The sequence below is a fragment of the Anopheles coluzzii genome, chromosome 3 (assembly GCF_943734685.1).
Source record: "Anopheles coluzzii chromosome 3, AcolN3, whole genome shotgun sequence".
Classification (NCBI taxonomy): Eukaryota; Metazoa; Arthropoda; class Insecta; order Diptera; family Culicidae; genus Anopheles; species Anopheles coluzzii.
In genome coordinates this window covers 71,605,422-71,632,121 of record NC_064671.1, presented here as the reverse complement: position 1 = coordinate 71,632,121, position 26,700 = coordinate 71,605,422, and the positions used below count along the sequence as shown (strand labels likewise).

General features: G+C 52.2%; 1 protein-coding gene across 6 annotated transcripts in view; it reads left to right on the top strand.

Moving 5' to 3' along the window:
- LOC120959816 (unconventional myosin-XVIIIa) overlaps window positions 1-25,541 on the top strand; it is a 29,275-nt gene extending 3,734 nt beyond the window's left edge. For 2 of the 6 annotated variants that reach the window (XM_049609571.1, XM_049609572.1), the window contains exons 3-10: window positions 50-3,541; window positions 3,637-3,870; window positions 10,034-10,396; window positions 19,141-21,185; window positions 21,259-21,438; window positions 21,639-22,531; window positions 23,106-23,448; window positions 23,715-23,829. In XM_049609571.1, coding sequence (XP_049465528.1) covers window positions 50-3,541; window positions 3,637-3,870; window positions 10,034-10,396; window positions 19,141-21,185; window positions 21,259-21,438; window positions 21,639-22,266 — 6,942 coding nt within the window. In that variant the 3' untranslated portion in view covers window positions 22,267-22,531; window positions 23,106-23,448; window positions 23,715-23,829. Of the gene's footprint in view, window positions 1-49; window positions 3,542-3,636; window positions 3,871-6,545; window positions 8,161-10,033; window positions 10,397-15,359; window positions 18,938-19,140; window positions 21,186-21,258; window positions 21,439-21,638; window positions 22,532-23,105; window positions 23,449-23,714 lie in introns of those variants that run through there. The other 4 variants (XM_040383470.2, XM_049609574.1, XM_040383474.2 and 1 more) reach the window with 4 other exon arrangements.
- The last annotated feature ends 1,159 nt before the right edge of the window (window positions 25,542-26,700 follow it).

Here is a 26,700-nt window from a genome sequence, read left to right as displayed (position 1 = left end):
AATTTATTTCAATGTTTTTCAATAAAAATTCTCCTCCTCTCGTTCGCAGGTGCGTCGATCGCTCAAGATACGCGGCAGGCGGAAAGAGAAGGAAAAGCTGCCGAGTGGCATCACGGCGGATTACAGTGCGTCTTTTTTCGCCCAGCTCGACGTGGACCACCGGGAGCTGGACCGGGGCACGGAGGAGGTGCTGGCCGTCGCCAACACGACCACCTACATCGACCGCAACGGGGAGATGGTGGAGCGCGTTTCGTTTTGCAGCACTACCACCACACTGCAACCCACCTCGCCCTCTTCTTACGGTGGTGGGGGCGATGGTAGTGTCGGTGGTTCGCAGCCGCCCCACACACCGGGCGGTACGAAAACGAACCTACCGCCCATTCCACCACGGCCGCCGAAGCGTGGCATACTGAAAGGTTCACGCTCGAGCCTCACAGGAACCGGGAGCAGTGGACCGGTGGACGCGGGACTGGTCGCATCCCCGTCGTCGTCGGCCGCCATGCTGCAGCTGCTAGCCTCACCGTCCCCGAGCGCCGACAGCCTTACCGACACGACCACCACGACCACCAACTCGTCCTTCGCGACGCCCCCGTTTTCGCTCAGCCCGGTCGGCGAATCGCAAGGCTACGAGGGACGCATCGGGCGCGTCCATCCGTTCGACGAGCGGGTCACGGCGAACGGGAGCGTCACACTGTCCCTACCGCCCATAAACCTGCAAGCGCTACCGCCGCCCCGGGAGCTGGTAATACAGCGCCAGAAGGGCCCGCGGAACGATTTCGGCTTCAGCCTGCGCAAGGCGTTTGTGCTCGACCGTCCATCGGCCGGGCTGTCGATGGTGCGGCCCGCCGGTGGTCCCCCGCAGATGAGAGCGATTATTTTCGCCGAACCGAGCGCAACCGGTGCGGTGCGGACGGGCCTGCTGCCCGGCGATCGGTTGCTGCGCGTCAACGGGCAGCCGGTGGAGGAGCTGAGCCGCGAAACGATCATCGAAATGATACGGAACAGTGGCGACTCGGTGCTGGTACAGGTGCAACCGATCGCGGAGCTGATTGAGCTGTCGCGGCGGTGTGTAAGCGCTACGCCGCACAGCGGTGCCCCTGTCGAGGACTGCAACACGCTGAAGCGCAGCGCAAGCAGGCGCTTCCAGAAGGTACAAACGGGCCCGGGGGCTGGTGTGACCGATCCAACTGGCAGACACGAGCTCGACCCGTCTGCCGTCGGTGGGCGCGTTTGGTTGATCCATCGGGGTGGCTTTACGGCGGCGTACAAGCAGCAGCTTTCCCCCTCGACCGTTGCGATGCCTTCGCACCATCAGGCGGGGAAGGTTTGGATCCGGCTGGAAGCGACCGGGGAGGAGCTGCTGATCGACGAGGACGATCTGGAGGTGGCGAACCCGGCCACGCTCGATCTCGTCGAGGACGTGTGCCAGCTGCCGCACCTGAACGAATCGTCCGTGCTGCACGTGCTGCGGCAGCGGTTCGCCAACAATCTGATACACACGCGGGCCGGCCCAGTGCTGCTCATTGTCAACCCGATGGCACCGCTCGCCCTGTACTCGGAGAAGGTGGCGTCCATGTTTCGCGGCTGCAAGGCGGAAGACGACATGCCGCCGCACATCTTCGCCCAGGCCCAGACGGCGTACCGCGCGATGCTGGAGACGCGCCGCGACCAGAGCCTGATCTTTCTCGGCCGGTCCGGGGCGGGCAAAACGACCAGCTTTAAGCACGCACTGTACTACCTGACGCTTGCCAGTCGGCCGGAGGTGCAGCCGGCGGTGCAGCGAGCACTGACGGTGGAGAAGGTGAGCGCCATTGGGACGATACTGGACGCGTTTGGCAACGAGCGAACGGCGCTGAATGGAAATGCGACCAAGTTTACGCAAATCTTTGCGCTGGACTTTGATCACAGTGGGCAGATCGTGTCCGGGTCGATTCAGATCATGCCGATCGACCGTATGCGGCCGGCGGGTGGATCGAACCGCGGAACGGCTGGTGTACCGCGGTGGAGTTTTTTGGCCGGAGTCGATGGAGGAGCTTTGCGGAAGGAGCTGCTGCTGGAACCGGTCGCTGGGGATGCGTCCGCTGGGGGTAATGGCACGGTGGAGCAGGAATCGATCGACTATCAGCGGCTGTGTCAAGCGTTCCGTGTGCTCAACATCGATCAGGGAGCGGTGCGGGGCATCTGGTACGTCCTCGCGGCCATCCATCATCTTTCACAGTCCGGTGCGGTCATTGTCGCCGGTCGCGTGCAGTTTGTAAACCCGCGGGCAGCACAAAAAGCCGCCATGCTGCTTGGCATCCCGATGGAGGATCTGCTGTCCTACGTGTTTCCCGAGACGGGATCGAGCGGTACGTCTAAGGCGAGCCTCAGCACGGCCACCGTAGCGGAGGGACTGACCGCTTTTACCGAGGCGCTGTACACGGAGCTGTTCTACACGCTCGTGGGGCTGATTAATAAATCCATCGCGGCCGTCACGCCACACCAAACGATCGGCTCGGTGCTGCTGGTGGATGTGCCCGGCTTTCAGAACCCGGCCAGCGTTGGTGGCGGTACGGCGGCCAGCACGCTGGCGGATTTGCGCTTCAACTACCTGCACGAGCGGCTGCAGCTGCTGTTCCACAACGCGATGCTGGTGCAGCCGCGGGCACGGTACGCGCAGGAGATGGTGACGGTGGAGGATTCGCTCGCGCTGATGGCAACGGACAGCACGGGCAGTGGACACAGCAGCCCGGCCGCGATGGTCGCACTGCTCGACAAGGTGCCCCAGAGCCACGAGCCGCGCAAGGGACTGCTGTGGATGCTGGACGAGGAGCAGCTGCTGAACCCTGTCACCGTGGCGAAGGGAGGAGATTCCAACGCCGTGGACGATTTTGACGACGATACGGGTGTCGGTGGAGCAAATGGCGCTCCGGACGATCGTGACGCACGCTTCCTGGAGCGGTTGTTTGCGGCGTACGGAGACCGGGAGACGCGCGAAACGTTGCTGCTGCGTGCGAGCGTCCCAACCGGTGCGTGCGATGTCGTGCTGCAGCATCTGCTCGGTACGAATCCGGTGCTGTACTCGGTCACCAGCTGGCTGCGGGAGGCGGCCGCCCAAGCTCACTACATGCCGCAGCGGGCGCTGAACTGTTTGCGCGACAGTGTGAAGCCGGAAATTAATGGCCTGTTCGTGGGGACGCTTGGCGGTGCGATGGATTCGCTGGCGTTCGGCGGTGGCGGCTCGTCGCAGCAGCTTCAGCAGCAATCGCTGCGGCGTATGAGCAGCATCCGGCGCACGTACACCGGGACGGGCTTCCCGAAGCGCAACAGCGTGATTGTGCAGGTGAAGTACACGGTCGACTGTCTGATCGATACGCTCAGGCGCACCGGGATGCACTTTGTGTACTGCTATCTGCCCCAGCACAACGGGGGCACGGCGATGGCAATGACGGGCTGCCTGTTTGACCAGCAGCAGCAGCAACAGCACCACCAACTAACGCACGAAATGAACGGTAGGCGGGCGGAGGACGACATCATCAACATTCCGCTGCTGCGGAGTCAGGTAAGATTGATGAGCTTTTTTTGTTCTTTTCGGGGGTAGTTGTAGGGTTGCTGTTTGCTTGTATTTACCCTGGTTTTCCCTTCTTTCCTTTACAGCTTCGCGGCTCGCAGATGCTTGACTTTGCCCGGCTGTATCGGCTCGGCTTCCCGATCAGTGTGCCGCTCGGCGAGTTTGTCATTCGCTTCGGGCTGCTGGCGGAGGGAGGCACGACGGGCGTTGGCGGCGCCGGCGGCGGTGCGAATGGCGCGAACGGTGAAGCGGCCACGGTCGATAACATTCTCAGCAACTGCGAGGTCGATTCGTCCGTGTATCGTATTGGAACGAGTCAGGTAAGGGGAATTATGTGGCAGAAGTTGAGATTTATTGCAAATTCCTAAAGCAAAGCGATGGAAAAGAAATATGACGTTAAAGCTGTCCTAAACGCACGTGCGCCCAGTTCACACCTGATTATTCGAGCAGTTTTAAAGCCCCTACAGCGGACAGGTGCTCGAATGTTTTGGCTTATGCTGGTTTGATTGCCGCTTTCACTTGCTTATGCTTACCAACACATCGTCCATACACACACACACTCACAATCTACCCCTATTCAGAGGGCTGTGTGTGTGTGTAAAACACCGGGGCTTTCAAAACGATCGATCGTTCCCTGTGGTTGTCCCGGTTGTAGGGTAGAGCATTAGCATTCCGGGGCCACCAGCCAGCCGCCAGCGAGGCAAGTGTTTTTTTTTTCTTAGGACAGGTTGGCAAAAGAGCGAAAAGAACTCGCACAGGCACACAATTTCAAAAACACACTCCCCTTGATCGTCTTTGTGCGTGTGTGTGTGTGTGTGTGGGACAGTTAGTGGAGAATAGAGGTGAAGCAAAAGAAGCGAAACAACGGGGCATTATAAAAAAAAGCATACCCGCTCGAGAAGCAGCAGCATAGAATCGGAAGTGAAGAAGAAAAGCCGCACGCTGTGTTAATGCCTCTCGCTCGCACTCTCACGGTCGCTCGCCTTGTTGATGATCAATTGCTCCCATGGTGATGGTGGTGTTGGTGGTGGTGATGTTGGTTGCTGCTCCAGCATCACCCAACAAGACGGCGAACGGTGAAGCCCAGCATTCATTCGCTTACAAACGTTCGACCACGGTGGGATCGTTTGCCAAGTTTGCTGCGATCTGTTCGAAAAGGGTTTGGTGTGTAGAGTTGCCCGCGAAAATAAAAAAGACGTAAGGGAAAATTGATCACCAAGTCACCGGCGTGTGCTCCGTGTGTTTGTGTGTGTGTGTGTGTGTGTGTGTGTGTGTTTGTCCCCCAAGTTTCCAGTCCTAGTCAAGACGTCGTCGCGCACGGTACGAAATCGATCGCGACCCACCTTCCCGTTTCGCCCTTTTTTGGGGGCGCAAAGTTTCGAGGTCGGCGCTGAGTCGTTCGTTTCAGCAAAGCAGGAAACGACGAACCCCTCCTCCCTCCACAGCGAATGTTGTTTTTCCCTTTATCAGAAGCAATACGATCCCAGCAGTACAGGCATTAACGGTGCAAGCTGTCGGTCTGTTTTTGGCTGTCGGTGCAACGTTGCAACGTGTGCAGCGTGGCCCGCGCTCTCGCGCCTGTCCAGTTTTAGCGAAGCCAAGCGTTATTTGTGCCCTGCCGTACAGTACAGTGCGTGTTGCATTCAGCGTGTGTTGATCGTGTTAAACGGGGGTTGCTGTTTTGTGGGACTTCGTGTAGTGCCGATTGTAAAGAATATCCTTTCCCGTGTTGGCAAGAAAATTGCCGCGTAGAAGCAAAGCGAAAAAAAAAGGTTCGTCGCCTGGCGTGCTTTCACCCGGCCTCCAAGTTTTCTTTCGTGAAAGATCTCTCATAAATCGAACCACAACAGCCTACTCCGCTGCATCGGGTGCGCCGTGTAGATCGGCGCGTGTGAGTGAATATTGTACCTGTGTTAGTGTGTCTGTGTGTGTGCGCGTGTCTGTACCAAAGGAAAGAGAAAAGCGCGTGAAAGCGTATTTCATTATACCTTTTCTATTTCTATACGGCGCTGGAGGAGAGAACTCAACGAGACACGAACGAACGAAGGAACGGGGAAAAAAGTGCAACGGAGAGAAAGGGTGCGCCCCACCACCCCTTTTTGCCAATCACACCTCTGTGTGTGTGTGTGTGTGTGTGTGTGTGTGTGTGTGTTTGTGTGCATGTGGGGAAGGAAAAGATTGTGTTATGCTCATACCGTATGCTGCTGGAAAGCCACCACCACCAAGGCTAATAATTCTTGTTTTTGTCTATTAAGGAAACGCTACCGTACCCTTGCCTTCCCGCTCTCGCGTTCGTCTTTAAAAAAGCCCTCGCGAGTGCGGTAGCGACGAACCCTTTTTTTCTACTGCTGCTGTTGCTGCAGTTCTGCTCTTCTCAGTAGCAGGCGCCGATTTCCATTGTTGTTGGCGTCTATCAATCGTGCAGGTTTTTTTTTGGTCTCTCCTCTTGTTCGCGTCTATTCTCCTCTCCTCTTCTTCAAAACCAACGGAAAATGGCTCCAAAAAGCTGGGCTTGGAAATTAATGTGTCTTATGATGATGATGATGATGATGATGATGGTGGCGGAGTGAGAGGAAGGCAACGAAGATGCCTGCGGATGTGCTGCGATCATAATAATAATAGGCCAGGCTTCGGCAGTTTGTGCGAGCAATAGAGTAGTGTAGGTGTAGGTAAAGCAACGAACCCGCGAATCAATCTGATGCTCTCTTCTGCATTAGAGTTCATCGGAATTGGCGTAGGTACCGTTCGCAGTAGTGAGTGCGCGCGCCCGCTCTATGCGTCAATGGGTGTCCCTGTGTCGGTCCGTCTGGTCGTCGCGCACACACACACACACTGTGTGGGGGTGAATGTGATCGATTGTGTCATGTCTTTTGATCGATGCGTAAGATATGCCCAGCTCTCGCATTCGCGATTGCGACCGATAATGGTTTCTATCGCTGGAGGACACTGTAATTACACGTCACCCCCTTCCCAACATTTGCCACAGTTGCGCGAGTGTTTTAATTTGTTCAACAGTTTACATATTTCATTCCACTAGCAAGCAGTGAGCTGAAGGGAGTGTGTGTGTGCGTGTTGCAAGCGGTATTTTGTACTGTGTCTGTGTAGATTAGAGAGTGTTTTTTTCTTTGCTGCGCCGTTTGAAGTGCATCTCAGCATCATTCCATCGCCCATCGCCTGCTGTGTGTGCCTGCTTCTCCGTGAGTTTAGCAAAACAATCATGCTGTGGTGGTGCTGAGATGAGCACCCAAAGCAAGCGTAATCTCACGGCCAGCAACGGTGGTAATGTGAGGCGCTCCCAGCACCAGCACCAGCCCTTGAAAGGCGACCAGTTGCTGTGCAAATGTCTGGAGAAGGGCCAGGAAATACTGCGCAAGGTGGAAGAACTAACGGTTAACCCGATCCGCATCCGCACGGTGTCGCGTGTATCGACGCACTATCAACAGCCGGCGGCAGCAGGGGCAGCAGCGACAGGTGCAACGACATCACCCCAAGCGACGGTGGTCACGTCAAGCGTGATGACCCAAACTCACACAAGCGGTGGTGGTGGTGGTGGTGCTGGTGGCCCCAAAAACAATCACGCCCCAGTGACTACGCCTTCGGTCGGGGGCAGTAAAGCGGCGCATCATCCGGTGGTGGCGGGCGAAAAGAAACATCACCCTTCGGCCGTTACCAAGACGAACGTCGGCTCCGGGGCAGCAGTAGGCAGTGGACGCACCAGCAGCCCAGTTGCCAGTAACAGTACCCGTGCAGCGCTGACCGACAGCAAACGTTTAGCGTCGTCCAAGCTATCGTCCGATAGCCCAGGTGTAGTCGGCAGGCTCTGCAACGGTTTAAAGGGGTCGTCCCGCAGTTCGATTGGCACGGGCAAGCCTTGGCCCAAACCGCCCGCCCTAACGACCGCACCACCGCCACTGAAGTCACCTGCCCTGGTGAAGCAGAACAAAAGCTGCAGTACAGTGAAGGGACCGATTTCGTCCGATTCTTCGTCGGCAGTGAGTTCTCTGATCAGCAGCGGTAATGATAGTGATGGTGGTGGTGGCGTGAAGGTGTCGAAAGCACTGCAGACGGGTTCGCCGCTGGTAAACGGGTCCACGACGACGACCCGCCGACCATCGTTGACGCCTCCGACGATTTCGCTAACCGTCAGCGACGGTGGTACGGTGGTCTGTGCTGCTCAACCCGCTGCTGCGCCACTGCTAATCAGCACGATGGCAGTCGCGGCCACCACCAAAGACACGTACCACGAGAGCGACTGGAGCGAGGATTCTGGCCGCATGTCGAATGAAAATTTGGACCTGTTCGGTGAGCCCGAGAAACCGAACGGCAGTTCAGCTGCAGTAGCAGCAGCCGCTCCACTGCCCGGCAAGCTGAACGAAAGTCTGCTGGGAATATTCGAAAACGCTCAGTCCCAGACGACGACGACGAACCTGGATGGAGGTGGTGGCGGGCTGCCGGAGTACGCAGGCGGACGCTGGAATCGAACGGCCGGCACCGGGACGGCAATTGGAACGCGCAAGAAAAGCACCGGCAAGGGTGGTCAGGTCGAGCAACCGACAATTACGATCAACGGTGGTGCCGATTTCGTCGGGAACGTTGATGACGGCGAAAAGGTAACATTAAAACTCGCGGAGTGTGTGTGTGTGTGAAGGGGGAGAGAAAGCCTTTCGTGCGGTTTGGGTGCAGATTTGTTGTCGTTTTTTTTTGCGTTGTTTTTGGTTGGTCATTTATTTTGGTGCGCGAAGCTGCTTTTCGCGATCACGCGATGCGTCGCAACGACGAAGACCACGCTTAATTGTGCATTGTGTTCGATCGGCGATCTGCCGCTCAGTTCGTTCGGCAGGTTTTAGACAATTGGTGAAAATTGCATCGAGCAGCAGAGGAACCAAAGGGGGCTTGGACTCTATTGGGTCGATTGATGGTGCCAAGAAAGTGTGAAGAGCTAACGAAATCGAAAGTGGCGGTACCGGTACTTCTGGGGCTTTCTTCTTGGAGTTGTTGGGAGTGAGCTTTTGTGAGCTAAAATTAGCACTGCCAAACAGTCCAAGGGGTAGGAATTAATTGTTTCTGCAAAACCATCAATTCCTATTTCTATACAAAGCCAGAGCTAAATTTGTATGCTGAATTTCTACGCTTCGAGTAGTTGTAGTTGAGGAACCAATTACGGGATTGACAGGTTTAGGAGTGAATTGTTTGATTGAATTGTTGTTAGGATTGAAGGTTGTGATTAGTTTCAAATCCGGCATGGGTGCAGCAATAGTTCCAGGAACGATGTGATTTCAGGATCATGTCCAGGACTGTGAGACTGAGTAAAGAGTTCAATATCAGTTCCAAGACGTACATGGACTGAGTGTCCATTCCAGGACCAATTTGGTTTCAGTATCAGCTTCATAGCAGGAATGGTGTCTATGGTCAATGGTCAGCTAAGGAGTCTATAGTTACTTACAATACCTCATACAAATTCCTTAGCAACCCTAACTCCCTATCTGCCAATCTCCATAGAAATCTCGATCCATCATGGCTACCAAAATCAGAGCTAAGGACCCATCTCATCTGTAGTCTATTTAGGCACCTTGGTTCAGGATCAGTTCCATTGACCTTCATGGGTCCTGGTTTCGATCTAATAACTGTATGGGTTCTGGATGAGTTCCAGGACCGATACATGTTCGTGATCATTTCCAGAACCTGTGTACCGGCATAGAATCAGGTCCGATATGGATTCTGGATCATTTCCAAAATTGGTATGATTTATGCATCAGTTTATCTAGATCCTTGCATTTTACGGGCACTTAGCAAATTGTGTTGCCTAGCCCCGACTCTGATCCACACTAATTAGTTAATGCAAACTATCTGCGAAGTTGCGAGTTGCGTTTTTCGAAACAGCTCGAATTTTCGAACAAAACTTAAGAAACAACCAATCGTGCGCTCCGCACGCATCTCTCGTGTGTTATGTGTCTGTGTCCGGATGAAGATGAAACTCCTTCTCCGCCGTCATGCCTCACAGCCCGAAAGCGTTTTTGGGGGCGAAGGTTGCGCTGTGCAGTGGAAAAATATGCGATGCTCCAAATGACGAAACATGTTTGATTTTGGCGATGTGTTGTAATTCGGTTTTGCGCAGGAATTTAAAGTGTGTCTCATTTTCCTTATCTCAGCTGCCACCGTATCCACCGAACACCGTGACATCCGCCCTCATTGCCGACGAGACGTGCTGTTGTTACCTTCAGCGGGCTTATGCGGAGGTGAATGCGTGGTGGTTGGTGGTGGTTGGTACGGTAGACTAAATCTCAGCATGCGACGCCCAAAAGGTCACCCGAGCTCCGCATGCTTTTCCAACGCCTACAATGTTTCAACACGCGCGTGTGTGCTTGTTTAGGACAGCTTATCTACTTCCGGACAGTTGGAAGTTCCGTTTACCTTTTTAATTGTTGCTGTGATACGCCTTCTGAATGTCTCTATCTGTTTCTCTTTCCCCCCCTAATATCACAGGTATTCTTCCGTTCCGGTGTGCTGGGCGCGCTCGAGGCAAAGCGTGACGATCTGCTGTCGGATCGGGTCATCCAGCTGCAGGCGCACTGCCGCGGGTATCTGGCCCGGAGGCGGCTCGCCCGCCGCCGGCTGCAGGAGCTGGCCGTCAAATGCATCCAGCGCAACGTGCGCGCCTTCCTGAAGGTGCGCGACTGGCCCTGGTGGCGGCTGCTCGTGCGCGTCACACCACTGCTCGCCGTCCACCGGACGGAGGAGCAGCTGAAGGCGGCCACGGTCGAGCTGCAGCAGGTGCGGGCAAAGCTGGAGAAGATCGAGTCGGAGCGGAACGAGCTGAAGGCGACTAACCACAAGCTGGAGGCACGGGTAAGTTGACGAACTGCTGGTGGTGGTGCGCGACCACGACCTTTCTTTCTTGCCTGTGTTGCCTGCGTGTAGGGTGCTAGAAGTTAGCGGGCGAGGTCCCACTCCCACATTAACCTTCGACCTTCCCGGGATAATGTGGGGAGGGGGAAACAGAACTCGCCCGAAGACAGAGGCAGCGTGAAGTGAAGTCATTAGAAGCATCAGCTGCATCAACGTGTACGGGGCTGAAGCAGGGTGCATACATGGCAAGACATGTAGGAGGAGGCGTACGAGATCTCCTCCACCGATCGACCGATGCGAGAGTGAAATGTGGGTGGAAAATTTATTATCGCGCCTATTGGTGCAACCACACAGCCAGAGCGAGAGCCAGGGCGTCAGTGAGTATGTAATGCTAGTGTAACTCGCCCGCCGTGTTGATGTTGCTGATTGTCATGGACACAAGCCGCGACCGTGCCGTCGAAGTGGTGTGTAGCGTTCGGTCGGATATTTCGTGAATATCTTCGAGTGCTGTTGGCAGAGGCAGAAAACGAAACGTAAAATCCAAAACGCCCAATCGCACACCCTCAATCTCCCTGGTACGTGAAATTGGTATTGTTATTGTTGAATTTTCGTGAAATTCGTGCCTACACCGTCGAGGGAGAAAGTTGTAGTGTAGTAAGAGGTGGTGGTGCAGGTGGTTTGTTGGGGGATGTGTAATGCGCCGAAGGAACTCCCGTGCACGTGTTACACATGTCCGAATCCGTGTTTGTTCTGAAATACTCCATTGCTCGATGATGTGGAACATGATGTCCGCTACCTGGGTGGGCTCTACAGGGTTGGAAGAGCTGATTGAAAACACATCGCATCACAACGCCAGTCCACCGACCGATGGACAATCGATGGTGGTTGATGTTTTGGAAAGTCTCCAACCATAACAAAACAGCAACAACAACAACAACAACAACAGCACAATAACCAAGCATATTAGCCTTCCAGTCGGACAGTCCGTTCGTATTTCATTAGGCCCAACAACGTACACCGAGTCTCAGTTTTCCAACAAACGTTTCTTACGTTTCGCCCTTGTGTGTGTGTGTGTGTGTAGGTTGTGTTTTGTACATCCCGAGCGCTAGATTTACATACCGGCCATAAATCGTCTGCTGTGGCAGCAAATGGTAGTTTTTTTTACCCTCTTTATTTCTCTTCTGCAACACTGTGCTGTGTGTAACTGAGACGTTGCGAATTTTCTACAACACAAACCCTCCCAACCACCCGCTACAAATTTCGGATTTCGCTTTCACGGGAACAACCCGAGCTGAGTAGTGAATCCGGTGGCGTCGTCTGTGTCTGTATGGGGCATTATTTTCTCCGCCGAGGAACTTCCACCATATCAAATGTGGTTTGTTGACGTGTTGTTGTTGTTGTTGTTGTTGTTGTTGTAATGTCTGATGTAGATCAAGTTGAGTGTTCGCATTGCTGAGTGTTGATGTCTCTTGATGGCAGGCGAGATCATCGACCCGAGGGCCAAATGCGGGTTAATTTGAATTATATATTGGAGCAGAATAGCTTGAGCAGAAGAAAGACATGGATATAATTTAAACATTTAAACAGTCTTCCATTGAAGTTTGCAAGATCAAAGCTACTAATTGTGAAGTCTTCTCCCAAACATTTGTTGTGAAAACCTTACGTAGGCTTGTCCTGTCTGAGTCAGACATTAAAAATAGGACAAAGATAATTTTACTAGATTTTTATTAGATAAAATAATTTATTTTTCATTTTGAAGAATTAAAACAGTCTGATTATAACGAAAGGTGGCAAAAAGATGTAAACATTCACAGTTTTTGAAGCCTATTATTTAAGTTACTGAAGTCTGGTATCTGGATTATAGAGCTTAAGATATTTGATTATTCGATATTGGATATAGGAATTGATATTTACAATCTGCGGATCGGCAGCATTTTTAATTTCTTCAACCTGGACTTAACTGTTAGAAAGTCCATCAATTCCAATTCCAAGCCCAACTACCGCTGATTTAGAGCTTTGCTAGGAATATTCTAGGAACTCCTAATTTGGTTCTATTTCGTGTTATTTTTAACTATACTTTCCAATATGTAATGCAAGATCTTCGCAAAGAAGGTGTTCTAAACTCCAAATCAGTTTTATGTCTGATACCACGTAACCTTCAGGAAATATACTCTCTAAGAACAACGGTGATCGAGCATCTAATCGAGTCTCCAGTCTCAACCCTTGCCGCGGGTGATTTAACAAGTGAACGGAACTTACCGTTCCGTTTTGCCTCCTGCCCATTGATAAAACTGGACACGATTAGAGCTAATTGGCGATTGGAGCTCGTTTTAATTGCTTACATTAAAGCGTTCCTTTTTTTCTTGGAAAGGTTGCACTCGGCATTGCGCGCTGTTCCTCGCTGTTGCATCGGTTATTCCCATTTACAGCAAATCCACTTGGCTGCTTCCTCCATATCGCGCCAAGCAAAACAATGTATCATAGTGCAGCAGAAACGGTGTTGTGCTGAACCCCAACCACTCCTCCCATCAGCAGCTCATTAGTGACCTAGTGTGTGATCGCTCTGGCGCACACCGAAATCGCTCTGCCGCGTGTTGTGCGCGCAAGAGGCAAGAGTTCCGCGTTAATTTAAACACCGGGTGACCGAATTTTGCTGCCTGTGAGTTGTGTTTTTTTTTTTGTTTTTTCTGTAAGCGTGCACATATCCCGCAGCAATAGAGGAGGACGGTGTGAACGCGGGATGGAGCCAAGATTCGTGTACGCTTCACTTGTCAGGGAGACGGAAGATCGCCGTTTTCTTGGCGATAGAGAAGATACGGCACGGTAATGTTCTTGTCTGTTGCTTCTTCTTCTTCTTGCTACTGTGGCAATTTGTTGTTCTCACTTTCTCATTACACCCGGTTGATTTCAGCCCAAATCCCGCAGTGTGAAGGAAGTGCCTTTTCCTCGATCATCCAACGTGGGGTGACCCTTCAGGGAATGGTTCAACTGCGAATCGCTCGAGCGCACAACACACACACACCCCGAGCGATCCAATTTCACACAGGCGGCAATCCCCCGTGGGGTTTGGTAGCGCCGTTACATGTTCCCGGACGACGACATGTTCGGTTGATGTGCTACTTTTGCACGCCCGAAACAGCTGACTCTCGGCGCAGATGCCAACAGACCGAAGGGAGCAAGATTTATCCTGTCGCTTTGAGCGAGTATCTTGCTCGCCGTAAAGCTGGTCGCCGTCGATTGGTGTTGATAATTACGGGCCCTCCTCCCTGTCCGATGTCGTTCAACGGCTGAACCGGTGGGGATGGCTCTCTATCTCTATGTCTCCCATTCAGCGTTTGGTCGGTTATTTGTGTACTGTATGGGTGTGTAGAGATGTGGTCCCGAAGGAAGGAAGCACTGATTATTTAAGGATTTGGCAGATCTCGTTTTTAGAATCAACATCTCCCTAATTTCTTTGCACTTCTTCTGTTATTGGGACATTGGCATGAAATGTTATCTTCGGCTTCCTAGAACATGACAATTTTCCAACTGAAGATCTCCTGAAAAATCGTTCATAGTCTTCTTCAGAATTTCTCAGGAAATTTGAAATACGCTCGATAATACATCAATGCCCAGAAATTATGAAACCCAAACAGCTCCCACATGCATTGATTGCTAATACGCGTTAAATTATTGATTTTGATTGTGCAAAACAAACGGCTACCCCTTTTTGCGTGGTTGCATCAAACCCACACGCAGCGCAACCCCGAGGAAAGGGAGGGTTGCGCGTCACTCGCGTACACGAAACGTCGATCACAACACACTTTGCGGTGGTTCTAAAAATAAGATACACTCCGACCAGCCGCCACACTGCGCTCACAACACCGCAGCATCTTCAACCACCTAGGCCAAAGCGCGGAGTACGGCAAGAGAGGCCGAGAGAGATGTGTGTATGCCATAATACCGATGTTACATTTGTCGCGCCGTGGTGTGCCGTTCACTTGACTGATTTGTCTTCTGCTTCTGGCTTGCTGGTAGTGGTGGAGGAGCCACCGGCGGCGGGAAAGGATTCCGAGGGGTATATTTTGTCACCGATGAATCCGGTGGGCCGCCCTTGCGGCGGTAGCGCATGATGATGGGGCCCGTGGGAGGATGGGTGCAGTTTGAGCGATGTTCGGCAAAATACACGACCCGAGTGCGTCGGTCGAAAACGGGAACAGTGGATGAAGGTTTGCAGTAGGTGATGGACAAAATTGAGGTGGAATTTATAGGAGTTCTCGGGATTTTTTTGTTTAGAAAGTACGACTGAGGTGTCTACGATCACATTTTGATTGGAATTTCTATGTTCAGGAATGTCATGAATCACATAAAACTGTAGATGAGCAGCTCGTCTGCAAATTAGGCTCGTGGTAAAGCAGGTAAATGAAGGGCCTCGCATCTTAGACGTTTTGGGTTCAAATCTAGAATGGGTCATGAATTGAAATTTCCCAGAAATGTATGAATTTCTTTAAAAATATGTCTAACATATATCTTACTGTATTAATGCCTAAAGATAAGGACCTAGAGAACCTAGAAGGATCAACTCTCTCTATGGTTGATGCATCAAATATAAGAAGATCTATTGTTTAAGAAGAAGAAGAAGTTCTGATACAAAGATCATTAAATTCAGAGGCATCCAAAATCTTCAAATTGTTCACTGAATGTCTACCGAAGAAGAGAGTTCCTTGAACAATGACTCGAAATATACCTTTGACCCACATTTTGACCACCATCGGATGGACCACCGATTCCATGGTGTTTAAATAGAAGCGATGAGAGTGCGCCCCAAAGTGTGCGCGCATCGCGCAAGTAAAAGTAGGCCCTTCCCTCTCCCTCCCCTATATATACATGCACAACGAACGAAGATGCTGGCAAGAACGACAAATTCTGCGCCAACGCAACCGCTGCTTGCTTGGCAGCGGGGTGTTTGGTTGGGGCAAAGCAGCGCCGTACGGGGCACGGACGGTCATCTCGCTCCCGGACACGATCGCGCGCCCTCGTCAGTTCAGTACTGGTTGCGTTTGCGTACGGATGCAGCCAGCCAGGGACGAAACAAACGACGAAATTGCGACCTCTTCCTTGCCTACCCGATTCGATCTTTCAGTGAGCGGTTGAGGAGAGTTTTCGACCACCGATTTACGGATTTACAACGCCCAGATTGCTTCACCCGCCAAGCACAGTATTTTAGTGCGCGCCCTCTGTGTGTCTCTGTGTGTCTTCACCAAGAAACGGAGCGTAGCGAGTAATCACGCACGCATTAAAGTCAAATTTAATCCACGATCGCGCTTAATCGATCGCGGCCAACGAAGACAAATCTTGCCGTGTGTGCGCCGTCCTCCCGGTGGTGTCGAACTCTTGTCGCCCGTTTGCTGCTCGGGTTTCGGGTCATAGAGTGCTCTCGCAGTCCCGGTTTTACATATCCGGTGGGAGATTGAATCAACTCCCCTTGTCGAAATAATTTGTGTCGAAATTAATACGAAATTGTGTCGAATTGTGGGTGCATTGGCTTTTTTTTTAAATTCGAAGCGCGAAAGTCTGTGTGTGTCGGTGGCAGGAAGTAACATAGGCAAACGAAACGGAAAAGGAGGAGAGAGAGAGAGAAAGTGACAATTGTTTAAAGAAATTGTCGTTTGTGTGTGTGTGTCGTATTTGGTGTTTATTTTGTTTTAAGAAATTACGGCACACACTGTGCGATCGTAAAGAAAAAGGAAGATCAAAAAACAGTGCGCAGTTTGTGTGGGAGCGGACGAGGTAGAGGACTGTCTTCTGTTAGAGAAATGAGGCAACTGATTGCAGCTGCTGGCAGCGATTGCAGTAACGGTGTCGCAATAAAACTCGCCCATAAAACGGGGCGATCGAAATAGATCATTTTTTGGAGAAGAAATAGCGTGTAGCGATCACACTCGAAAAAAAAAAAACACCACGCCAGAGAAAAAGAAAGGAGTGTATAATTTTAAGGGAAAAAACCCCGATAACTGAGCCAGTGAGAGAAGGGAAATCGCATCGAAAATGCGTCCGATCATATCGGCGCCATCCGCGGTGGTGCAATCGCCCTCATCGTCCCGAATTTTCCCCCCAGCAACAGTGACGGCGGCAGGGTCGGGACAGAACGGAACGAACGGTCAGCAGCAGCAGCAGACACAAGCAGACCCTGGCAATGGCGTCGACCAGCCGCCGCTGTTGCAAAACGGCAGCAACAATAACAACAACCCCAGCAACGGCTTTGGCATCGTAAAGAAGGTGAAAAAAGAACCTTCACCATCGCCATTATCAACGGCGGGCGAAGCGCCACTTGTGAAACCGCCACCCGTGGCTAACAAACCACCGCCCGTGGGCGGAAAGCTGTCGTCGTGGAGACAGTATCTTCCCAGCGGTATGGGCGGCGGCGGCGGCGGCACGACGGTGGCGTCGGCCAGCAAAAATGCTACAGGGGCCGTGAAAAATGACAAACCGACGCACGCCCAGAAGGCAACGGTTGTTGATGAAAACAACAACGAAATGACGGCAGTCTTGATGAGCGAGGGCATGACGACGAACAACGGAAACGGTTGTCACTCGGCCGTGATTAAGGAGGAAGGAGCAGCAGCAGCCGCGACGAATGGTTGTGTCCAAAATGGGGAAAACCAGCCGGCGGAATCGAAGGAAAATGGCACCACCACCGAAAAGCTATCGAATGGTGGGGCGGTGAAAAGCGAAGAAAAGCTACCACCACCACCACCACCGTCAGCGAGCCAGCGAAAGTCGAACGGCGAACGGGTGAATGGAACGCCTCCGCTTCCGCCGGCGACGGTCAATGGCACTGGGGCGCGCAAGGAAAGTGTGAAAAGCGAAATTAAAGTAAAAATTGCTCCGAAGGGAGAGGAGAAGAAAGAGCCGTCCTTGGTTAGTACCGCGATCGGTAAGGTTTCGACCAAAACGCTGGAACTGAAACGGTCGCCCAGTGGACACCGGCTGACAACGGCCAGTAGCGTAGTAACGACCACCGTGGTGGAAGAAAATGGAACGGAAAAGCCAACGAATGGGGTCGGTGGTGGCGTGGAAGATGGAAAGGAGAAAAAACGATCCGCCTACCTACTTACGGACGAGGCGGGCAAATCGTTGGCGAAAGGAAAAGCCGTCCCAAAGACGGCGAGCACGGAAAAAAGTGGTCCGATTGGGGTGCGGCTGTCCCTCAAACCGAGCCGATCGGTAACGCCGGACCGCACGGAAAAGAGTTCAACCCCGATTAGGGCGGCAAGGGCTTCCCCGGTGCGCGGTACGATCGAGGACGGGATGCCGAAGGAAAAATCACCTTCCGAGCGGCGCATACTGGGTGAGGCGGTACGGCGTGAGAAGACCCCGCTGCGATCCGCCTCCTCCAAAAGTCTGTCCGCAAAGGGAGACTCCACCAGCAGCAAGTCCACGACGACGATAGAGGTCAAGGAAGTAGGCGACGGTGATGTAACAACGAGCGTGCTGACGTCCACTGCGACGGTTCCATCATCAACGTCGTCAGCATCATCAAGTCGGCCGGTTGTAAAGGTGCGCAAAGTGATAAAGAAGATCATCAAAAAGAAACCGAAAGCGGCAGCCGAAGGGACGGATGCAGCTGTTGCGGCGAAGGAGGAGCAAGCGGCGAACGCGGAAGTCGCTAAAAAGGAGGGCGATTCTCACTCCCCACCGGCATTGGTGGGGGCAGTGGAAACGACCATTACGCATGAGATGGCTGATAGTGCGGTGGTGAAGGGCATGGTGGAAATAACAAAGATGGAAATTGCAAAGGAAAAAGAGAAGGAGAAGAAGAAAAGTGCTGTCAAGAGTGTGCCTGTGAAGGAAGAGAAAGGTCTCAAGGACCTGAAGGATGCCCCAAAATCGACGGAGAAGTTTGAAGAGGTTGCCGTGGTCTCTGGTAAGGAACAGCAACACATCGAACGGAAGCATTGGGCTATAAAGAAGCGTTCCATGACCGATCGTGCCCTGTCTTGCGGGCCCTTGGAGGATGATCGGTCCGGTGCCATGCTGGAACAGTTCCTACTATCCTTAGCCACTATACCGCAGGAAATCGCCGTCGATCTGCCCGCCGGTGCAACGCTGCCCCGGTTCGGCAGCAACCGCTTGCTAGCCCGCTCCGCCTCGCAGTATCTCAGCAGCAAGATACACGACTTTCTGCGCCGCACCGACCACGTGATGCAGGACTGGCGCAACCTCGGCCGTACGCTGGGCCGGCGGGACGATTACGGGGTGCGCGGCACGATCGGTGACGTCAGCGGGCTCGGCGGTACGGTGCGGTCGCGCAGCGTGTCGAACATTATTGCGCGCGGGCTGCAGCTGCTGCGGGAGCAATCGTCATCGCCGGCGCGCCGGTCGAGTGTCGTCTCGCGGTCTAGCTCGCGCTCCTCGTTCTACTGCGAGCTGCCGGCGGGCGATGGGAAAGGTGGACCGGCGGGGCTGGCATTGCGTCGCCGCCGCATTCGAAACATTGGCGAGAGGGTGGTGGAGGACGACGACGACGATTGCAGCACGGTGGTTGATATGAGCGAAGAGGTAAAGCGTTGTTTGCCGCACGCGAAGGAAAAATACAAGAAAGCGAGTCGTTGCATAGGGGGGGAAAATGCTGTGGAAATTCTCGAACAAAAATCGCACGGCTTGGCAAGAAGAAGTGGGGAAAAGCATATCTTTACATTCCTTTCCAAATTGCTGTTAAACTGTAATTAACATTTTATTTAACTGTTTCTCTTTCACTTCAGCTAAGCGACATTACCTCCGAGCTGACGGAGGAACACTCGTCGTCGAACCTGATCACCGAGCGGCTCGCCGCCGAAACGTCCGAACGGTTGCGGCTCGAGAAGGAGGTGAAGGAGTATGAGTCGAAGTACCGCCACCTGCAGGAGTCGTCCGAAAAGATGGAGATGGAGCTGCTGTGCGCCAAGTCGGAGCTGAACTGCGACTTTGACGACTGCAGCACGCTCGGCGAGTACGACAGCACCGGCGACGGTGCGGATCTGCCCCTCGGCGGGGGGCCGGCCGACGGTGCCGAGCTGGCCAAGAGCTACCGGCTGCGGTACGAGCGCGTGGCCCGCGAGCTGGAGTTTACCAAGAAGCGGCTGCAGACGCAGCACGAGCACGATCTCGAGCAGCTGGTCGGGCTGAAGAAGCAGCTCGAGAAGAAGCTGGCCGACGCGTACGAGGAGGTGGAGGAGCAGCGCCAGGTGGTGGCGCAGTGGAAGCGCAAGGCGCAGAAGATGACGAACGAGATGAACGATCTGCGCATGCTGTACGAGGAGCAGAACAGCCGGAACAATCTGCTCGAGAAGCGGCAGCGCAAGTTCGACGCCGAATGCCAAACGTTGCAGGACAGTGCGCGGCAGGAGCGGCAGGCAAAGGAGCGGATGGCCCGGGAGAAGGACGTGCTGATGGCGGAAAAGTGCAAGCTCGAGCAGACGGTGTCGGACATTCGGCTCGAGCTGGAGCTGAAGGAGGAGAAGGTGACGGCACTGCAGCAGGAGCTCGATGAGATGGCGTTCGGTGGCGGTACGGAGGAGGAAATAGCGCAGCTGAAGCGGCAGAAGAACGAGCTCGACCGACGGTGCAAGGAGCAGGACGAGGAGCTGGACGAGATGGCCGGCCAGATACAGCTGCTCGAGCAGGCCAAGCTGCGGCTGGAGATGTCGCTCGAGACGAGCCGAAAGGAGGCCCGCAAGGAGGCGCAGCAGCGGGACGACGAGATGGAGGAGATACGGGGCGCGTCGTACAAGAAGATCAAATCGCTCGAATGCCAGCTGGAGCAGGAGCACGAGGAGCGCACGCAGCTGCTGCGCGACAAGCACGAGCTGGAGCGCAAGCTGGCCAGCCTGGAGGATCAGGACCGGGCGGAGCGGGCGGCCGAGGAAGCGATGGTGCAGCGGCTGAAGCGGGACGCGCGGAAGTATCGGGCGCTGCTGCGCGACGCCCAAAGCCAGCTCGATCGTGCGAAGGGCGATTCGGCAAGCAAGGCGCTCGTGCGACAGCTGCGCAACCAGCTGGAGGATGCGGAATCGGCCCGCGTCGCTGCGCTGAAGGCGCGCCAGGTGCTCGAGGGTGAGCTGCAGGACGCGCAGCTCCTGTTCGAGGAGACGCAGCGCGCTCGCAACGAGGCGGAGGATCGGGCGACGGTGGCGCAGCGTGACCGGGCCGAACTGCAGGCCCAAATCGACGAAAACGAGGAGGAGATGGCGGAGCTGATGAAGAAGTACAGTGCCACGGTGAAGCAGCTGTCGAGCGAGCAGTCGCTGATCGCGGAGTACGAGCTGCGCGTGTCCGAGCTGGAGGGCGAGAAGAAGTCGCTGAAGGAGCAGGTGGTCGAGCTGGCGACGCGGCTCGAGAGCGTGGAAACGATCGGCGAACCGTCCAACAGTATGGCGTTCAAGCGGCTGGAGCTGCGCACCAAAGAGCTCGAATCGCGGCTCGAGTTCGAGCAGGCGACGCGGGCCCGCATCGAGATCCAGCTCGCCCGGCACAAGGACTCGCTCGAGAAGCTGCAGGGCGAGCTGAGTCAGGCGAGGAATCGGGAGGCGCAGGCACAGGATGCGCTCAAGAAGGGACAGAAAACGGTACGCGAGCTGCGGGACGAGCTGTCGACGTTGGCGAACCGCGACCAGGAGGGTTTGCTGAAGCGCAAGGAGCTGGAGAAGCGCATCGAGACGGCCGAATCGGAGACGGCCTCGGCGAGGGCGGATCTGCGGCTGGCGCTGCAGCGGATAGCCGACCTGCAGCAGGCGATGGAAGAGGAGGGTGATTCTTACCAATCCGATAGGTAGGATTCTGTGACCCTTAAATCGATACGATCAGGCTAAAAATGTGTGATTTGTTTTTGCTTTTTTTTCCAGCGATACGAGCGATAGTTCGTCGTCGATGGATTCATTCCACGAATCGACTGTAACGCGCAAATCACCGAGCGTCGGAAGCGGCGACCATTTCGGCACAACGAACGGTGGCAGCAGCCGGGGCAGCGTCGGCAGTCTGGCCAGCAGTACGCGGGATGGGCGCAAGGAAAGCAACAATCCCAGGTGAGTGTTGTGGGGGAATTTCATTGGCCCGTTGATCTCATTTGAAGTTAAACAAAGTATAAGAAATTCAACATCATCCTGTAAGCCCTGTTTATGATCAATCATGACGCGGTTTCGTTTTCACATTTTCACATTTTCCTCGTATCGGAACCATTTAACCATTTTGCAATCATCATATACGTGTAAATCAAAAACTTTAGGATTCGTCCGAGCCTGTTCGGTAGTGTGCGGCGCAAGAAGCGTCTGCATCCGACGATTAAGGAGGAGGACGAAAGCTACCTGACCGATGATCAAGCGGGCACAGAACCATCCACCAGTTCCCTGCCGCAAGTCAGCCAAACGCCGGATCTTTTAACCTCGCTGGAAACCAGTCAGCCGATGCGCGAGGACAGTAAAGCGGCAGCCGACACGGAACATGTCGAGACGGTGGCCGAAGCTTGCCGCCGTATGAGCGAATCCAACATGCAACGGGAAGAAGCTGCTGCCGAAAAAGAGCCACAGTCCGCCCTTTCGTTGCCTCCCGTACCGAGCGGCGAGCAGTGTGAGTTTCCCTTCGATATCGACACGCTGAAATCGATCAAGGAGAAGATACACTCGCTCAACCAGATCATACGCGACGAGTCGCACGAGTCGAGCACGGAGATCGATCTGGTCGACCTTAAGAACCTGAAGAACCAGATCCACGAGTTTAAAAAAGCGATCGAATGCAGCCGGTCCCGCTCGATGGACAAGCTGGTCAATGGGGGCGGCAGTGCACTGTTGGCGCCCGGCATCATAACGACATCCGCCTCGACCGGGTCGGCCAGCACGGGACGACCACTCTCGTAAGAGAAAAAAGCACGCGCCTGCCACACGCTGCGAAGGACTGCCACAACAGTCACGGGAGCCAAAGAATCCAACATGTAATGAAGGTGCATTTCAACCGAGTGAATGGAGAGAGTCATTTATGGACGCATTTTTAGTAGTGTACACGACCAAAGGGAAGGATGAAAAGAAGGAATATCGCTTTTGAATTATTGCAAGGGACCAATTGGAATTGTGGTAGAACAAGCAAAAATCGCACTGTGCTACAATGACCTCCAGCAGAAACAATGTAAGCCAAGTTACTACACATACCGAGTGGCACAATAATGCCTGCTGCCGGCCCTGCCTTTCTTTTTTCCTGCTCCTGCTTGCTGTGCATCTGCCTTTGAACTTTTTTCCATTTCCAAGTGTCGCTGGGTGGCGCCAAAATGCTCGCCAAATTGCCACCACCACCATACCATACCAGCAGGAAAATGCCTCTAACGTGCTGGCCCTCCCCTTCCCCCCAAGCTGTGTGGAAAATCCTTTGTTGCGAGTTGATCGTTCGTTGCCATTCCTTCCCTTCTGCCGGAACAAAAAGCTCGACGCAATGCCGGTTGCCTGTTTTTGCTTTTCCATTCATTCACAACTTTCTGTTCATGTTGCATTTTCATCATACAATAATATGCATCAATGCGCGTGAGACAAACAACAAAAAGCAGTCGCTAACCTCCTTCATGTGCGCTGTGTGCTGTATTTGTGTTTTTTTCCACACTGCTTTACAAAAACAGTCGGAAATGACTTCCTGTTTTCCTTATATTTTTCTTTGAATTGCCTTTTCGAAAAACCTCAAACAAAAACGAAAACAAAAAACCCCCCAACAGAGCTAGCTTTTACCAAAGGCGCCATCCGCCTCAGTACCAGCCGCCCAGGTCCGTGGGTTCGTCGCCTGCACCGTCCTATACGAGCATGCTGACCGAGTACAGGCGGGCGCTAAGTATCGATCATCGCTTGAAGGGCAAACCGATGACGGCGGAACGTTGCAATGAGATCGTGAGTAGGTGCAATGGCCGTGCCAGGACTGGGAACTGCGCCCAGAAGAAGGAACCGTCGACTGTGAGAACGATTAGCAGAGGCAACAGTACCGTCAGCAACAGCAGTAGCGTCAACAGCATTAGTAAACAGCGACAGAGACCGTTCTATTACTGGTGGCAACATCCGTAAAAGGTAGCGGGGTAAAACCGGCGTGTGTGTTCGTGTGTGCGTGTGTGGGGAGCGCGTAATGCTAACAGAGAATGTGCCCCTAGCCAGTGCTCCCTTTTTGCGTCCCTTGCGTTCTAATAATGAAAAGGAGTGAGATTGCCTAAAACAGTTTTCCTTTCCGTTGTTTTCAAATTGTAAATTATTTTACTGAAGCTTTATTGTTATTTGTTCGAACAAATTCGATTGTACAGAGTAAACTAATGCGTTTTTCGTTTCCTTCCCTCCAACAGAATCACACTTACAATGGCTACTGGTTCCGAAAGCAGTCCATCGGCGGCGGCAGCAGCAACAACAGCACCAGCACCATCTTCGGGCACGAGATTAAGCAATGGCAATGGCGAAGGCGGTGGCACACTGGACGATTCGTCATTCGCTTGAACGGCTTGCCCAACCAGCCAACTACTACCAACCAAACATGCAAAATGCGCTTCCGTTTTCCCCAAACTCCTACGCAGTGCAGCAAGACACACACACTCCTTTTGCCATATTATTATGAAGAGAAATACCCTACGAAATGGGAAGAAAAACCACCCTATTGATATATTGACACATATATTCGAGCAGCAATTTTCTCCCCTTTTCTCCGGCTTCGGCTTCTTTCGCTTTTTATCTTAACTTTTTAATCGAAACCAGAAACCAAATTGATTACTCACCCTACTCGTGGGAATAGAGGCCGGTACATGGCGGTGGTTACTCGCTTGCCCCGGGGGGGCATTAGAATGTTGAATCCGATCGAGCAATAATCGAGATCAGAGCGGGTATACACCTACAGTCAGAAAAGTAACTAGCGAAGCAAGCAAGCAAGAAAAGTAAGGAACTCACACAAACAAACAAACAAAAAAACGAACAAAAATTGTCTATATTCGCGCGTATACATATTTATATATAAACGTATATTATAGTGTGCTTATTATGAGCTGTATGCGGTATATGAGAAAAAGCAATCGAATAATCTTTAATTTGAGGATCTGGATCGTGTTCCAAACCCTTGAGAGAAGAGGATCAACATGTGTCTCTGCATATTATGACTGCACAGACACAGACACACACACACACACTCAAACCCTTATCGAGTGTGTGTGTGTGAATGAGCTGTTTTGAGGTTTTTTATTACCACATTTCTTCCTTCCCAAGCATATCGTGTATCGTGTTTAAGTAGAGACGTTATCCCTTCTTTTTTTCCTTTCGAACGTCGCGTTCTGTTTAGAAAAAATATGTATATGTATTTATGTTTCGAATTTTCTCTTCCCTTCTTCAACGGCTAATCTTGTGTACCGGTGTTTCGTGTTTGAAAGATGTTAGTATTAGGCACACTGCAGTGGACTTGATTATATGAGAGTAGAAGAATGATTAAAAATCGGATCTAGGGCAAGCGTAGCGAACAAATTTTTAATACGAACTGTGCGTAAAACTGTGCTATGAAAACAAAACAAGAAGAGGGAGAGAGAGAGAGAGAGAAACGAGGGCAAAACCTAAGACTCTCTGCTTGCAATCGATGTTGTGGAACACCACTCACTACTCTGTTGTCTATTTGCTACTTAAATTAGGTTAACTGTAGCTTTTATTTGGAGAATGAATTAGTTCAGTGTTTTTGATGTATCTTCTGTGGTCGAAGGTTGAGTAGGTCAGTATCTTCCACGCCACCGACGAGGACAAAGGACGCAAAGAGAAAATGCATTGGAATTGCGGATCAGCACAGACACACCGCACCAAGCAAAGGAAGATGAGGTTTTTTTCGAAGTTGTATCGTTAGTAAGATGTAAAGCAAAAGTGGGAAAGTAAAGCCTATAATAATGATAGAGAACACACAAATGAGGAAGTGTTCGCGGCAGTAAAAAGTAAAATAAAACTATCTTTGATACCATTATATCGCGATGATAATAAACACCGACGAGTAAGTACGCGTAATATCCCCCCCTTCACATACCTTGTCTCTCTGTCTCTCTGTCTCTTCTTTAGCCCAAACGTAGTCAAACAAAAAGGCAATTTTTATCATTATTTTTATTGCAATTTATTATTATTTATCGAATTGTTATAATAAAAATATTCCAAAATCATATCCGCGCTGCACGGGGATTACTATTTGGGTTTGCCCTGTTGGGGGTTGGTTTGATGACAAAACTTTCTGCAGAAAGCTGTTGAGATGTACCAAGAATCAGTTCTAGTGTCGCTCAAAAGTATCACAAGCCATATAGAGGTACTAAAACCTACGCCTCAACAACTTTGACAACCTGCTCGTGACACCAAAATGTTATCTTTAGCATCTTAACGATCATATTCAGGATCTCCGGGATTCAAGTAACTCAAGTAACAGTCGCAATATCGTCCAAAACTGTAACAAGTCTTATCTCAAGTAAACCTCAACAACTTTGACGTACCGCGTCAACACTAACATGTGATCTTCAGCATCTTTGACACTGCATTGCGCATAACCGAGATCATGTAGGGATCCAAGCTACTCAAAAGTCATTTGAATGTTTTAGGAATCAGTTCCAGCTTCGTTCTGAAGTGCAGCAAGTCGTGCAGAGGTACTGATACCTACACGTCAACAACTTTGCCAACCTGCTAATGAGACTAACATGTGATCTTCAGAATCTTTACGATCAAATTCATGAACTCCGAGATCCAAGTAGCCTAAGTAACACTCGCAATGTCGTCTCATCTCAAGTAAAACTCAACTTTGAGGCACCTGCTCAACACTAAAATTTGATCTTCAGCATCTTTAAGACTACATTGAGCATAACCGAGATCGTGATCGGTTCTAAACTACTCAAAAGTCGTTGGAATGTGCCAAGAATCAGTCCCAGCGTCGCCCAAAAGTGCAACAAGTCGTATAGAAGTACTAAAACCTATACCTCAACACCGTTTTGGGACACCTCGCCAACCTAGCAATGACTCCAAAATGTGATCTATAGCATCTTTGAGACCATCAGCAGGATCTCAGGTATCATAAAAAGCAATAAGGAACCATAAAGGCAGATTGTACTTGACAAATTGTCATCGTACGCTATGGAGTAGTGGATCACATTGGCACATTGGTCCTGTACGCAGCATCATCAAAGGCCACAGATGAGTGTGGTCAGCTGGCATGTGCCATGTGCAACCCCAAGAAATAGAATGATCAATCTGAACCAGAACCAGCTACAGCTAACGGACGGAAGAGCAATGATATCAGCAACACGCTTAACCACAATGTTGACGACCCGCTTTTTGACC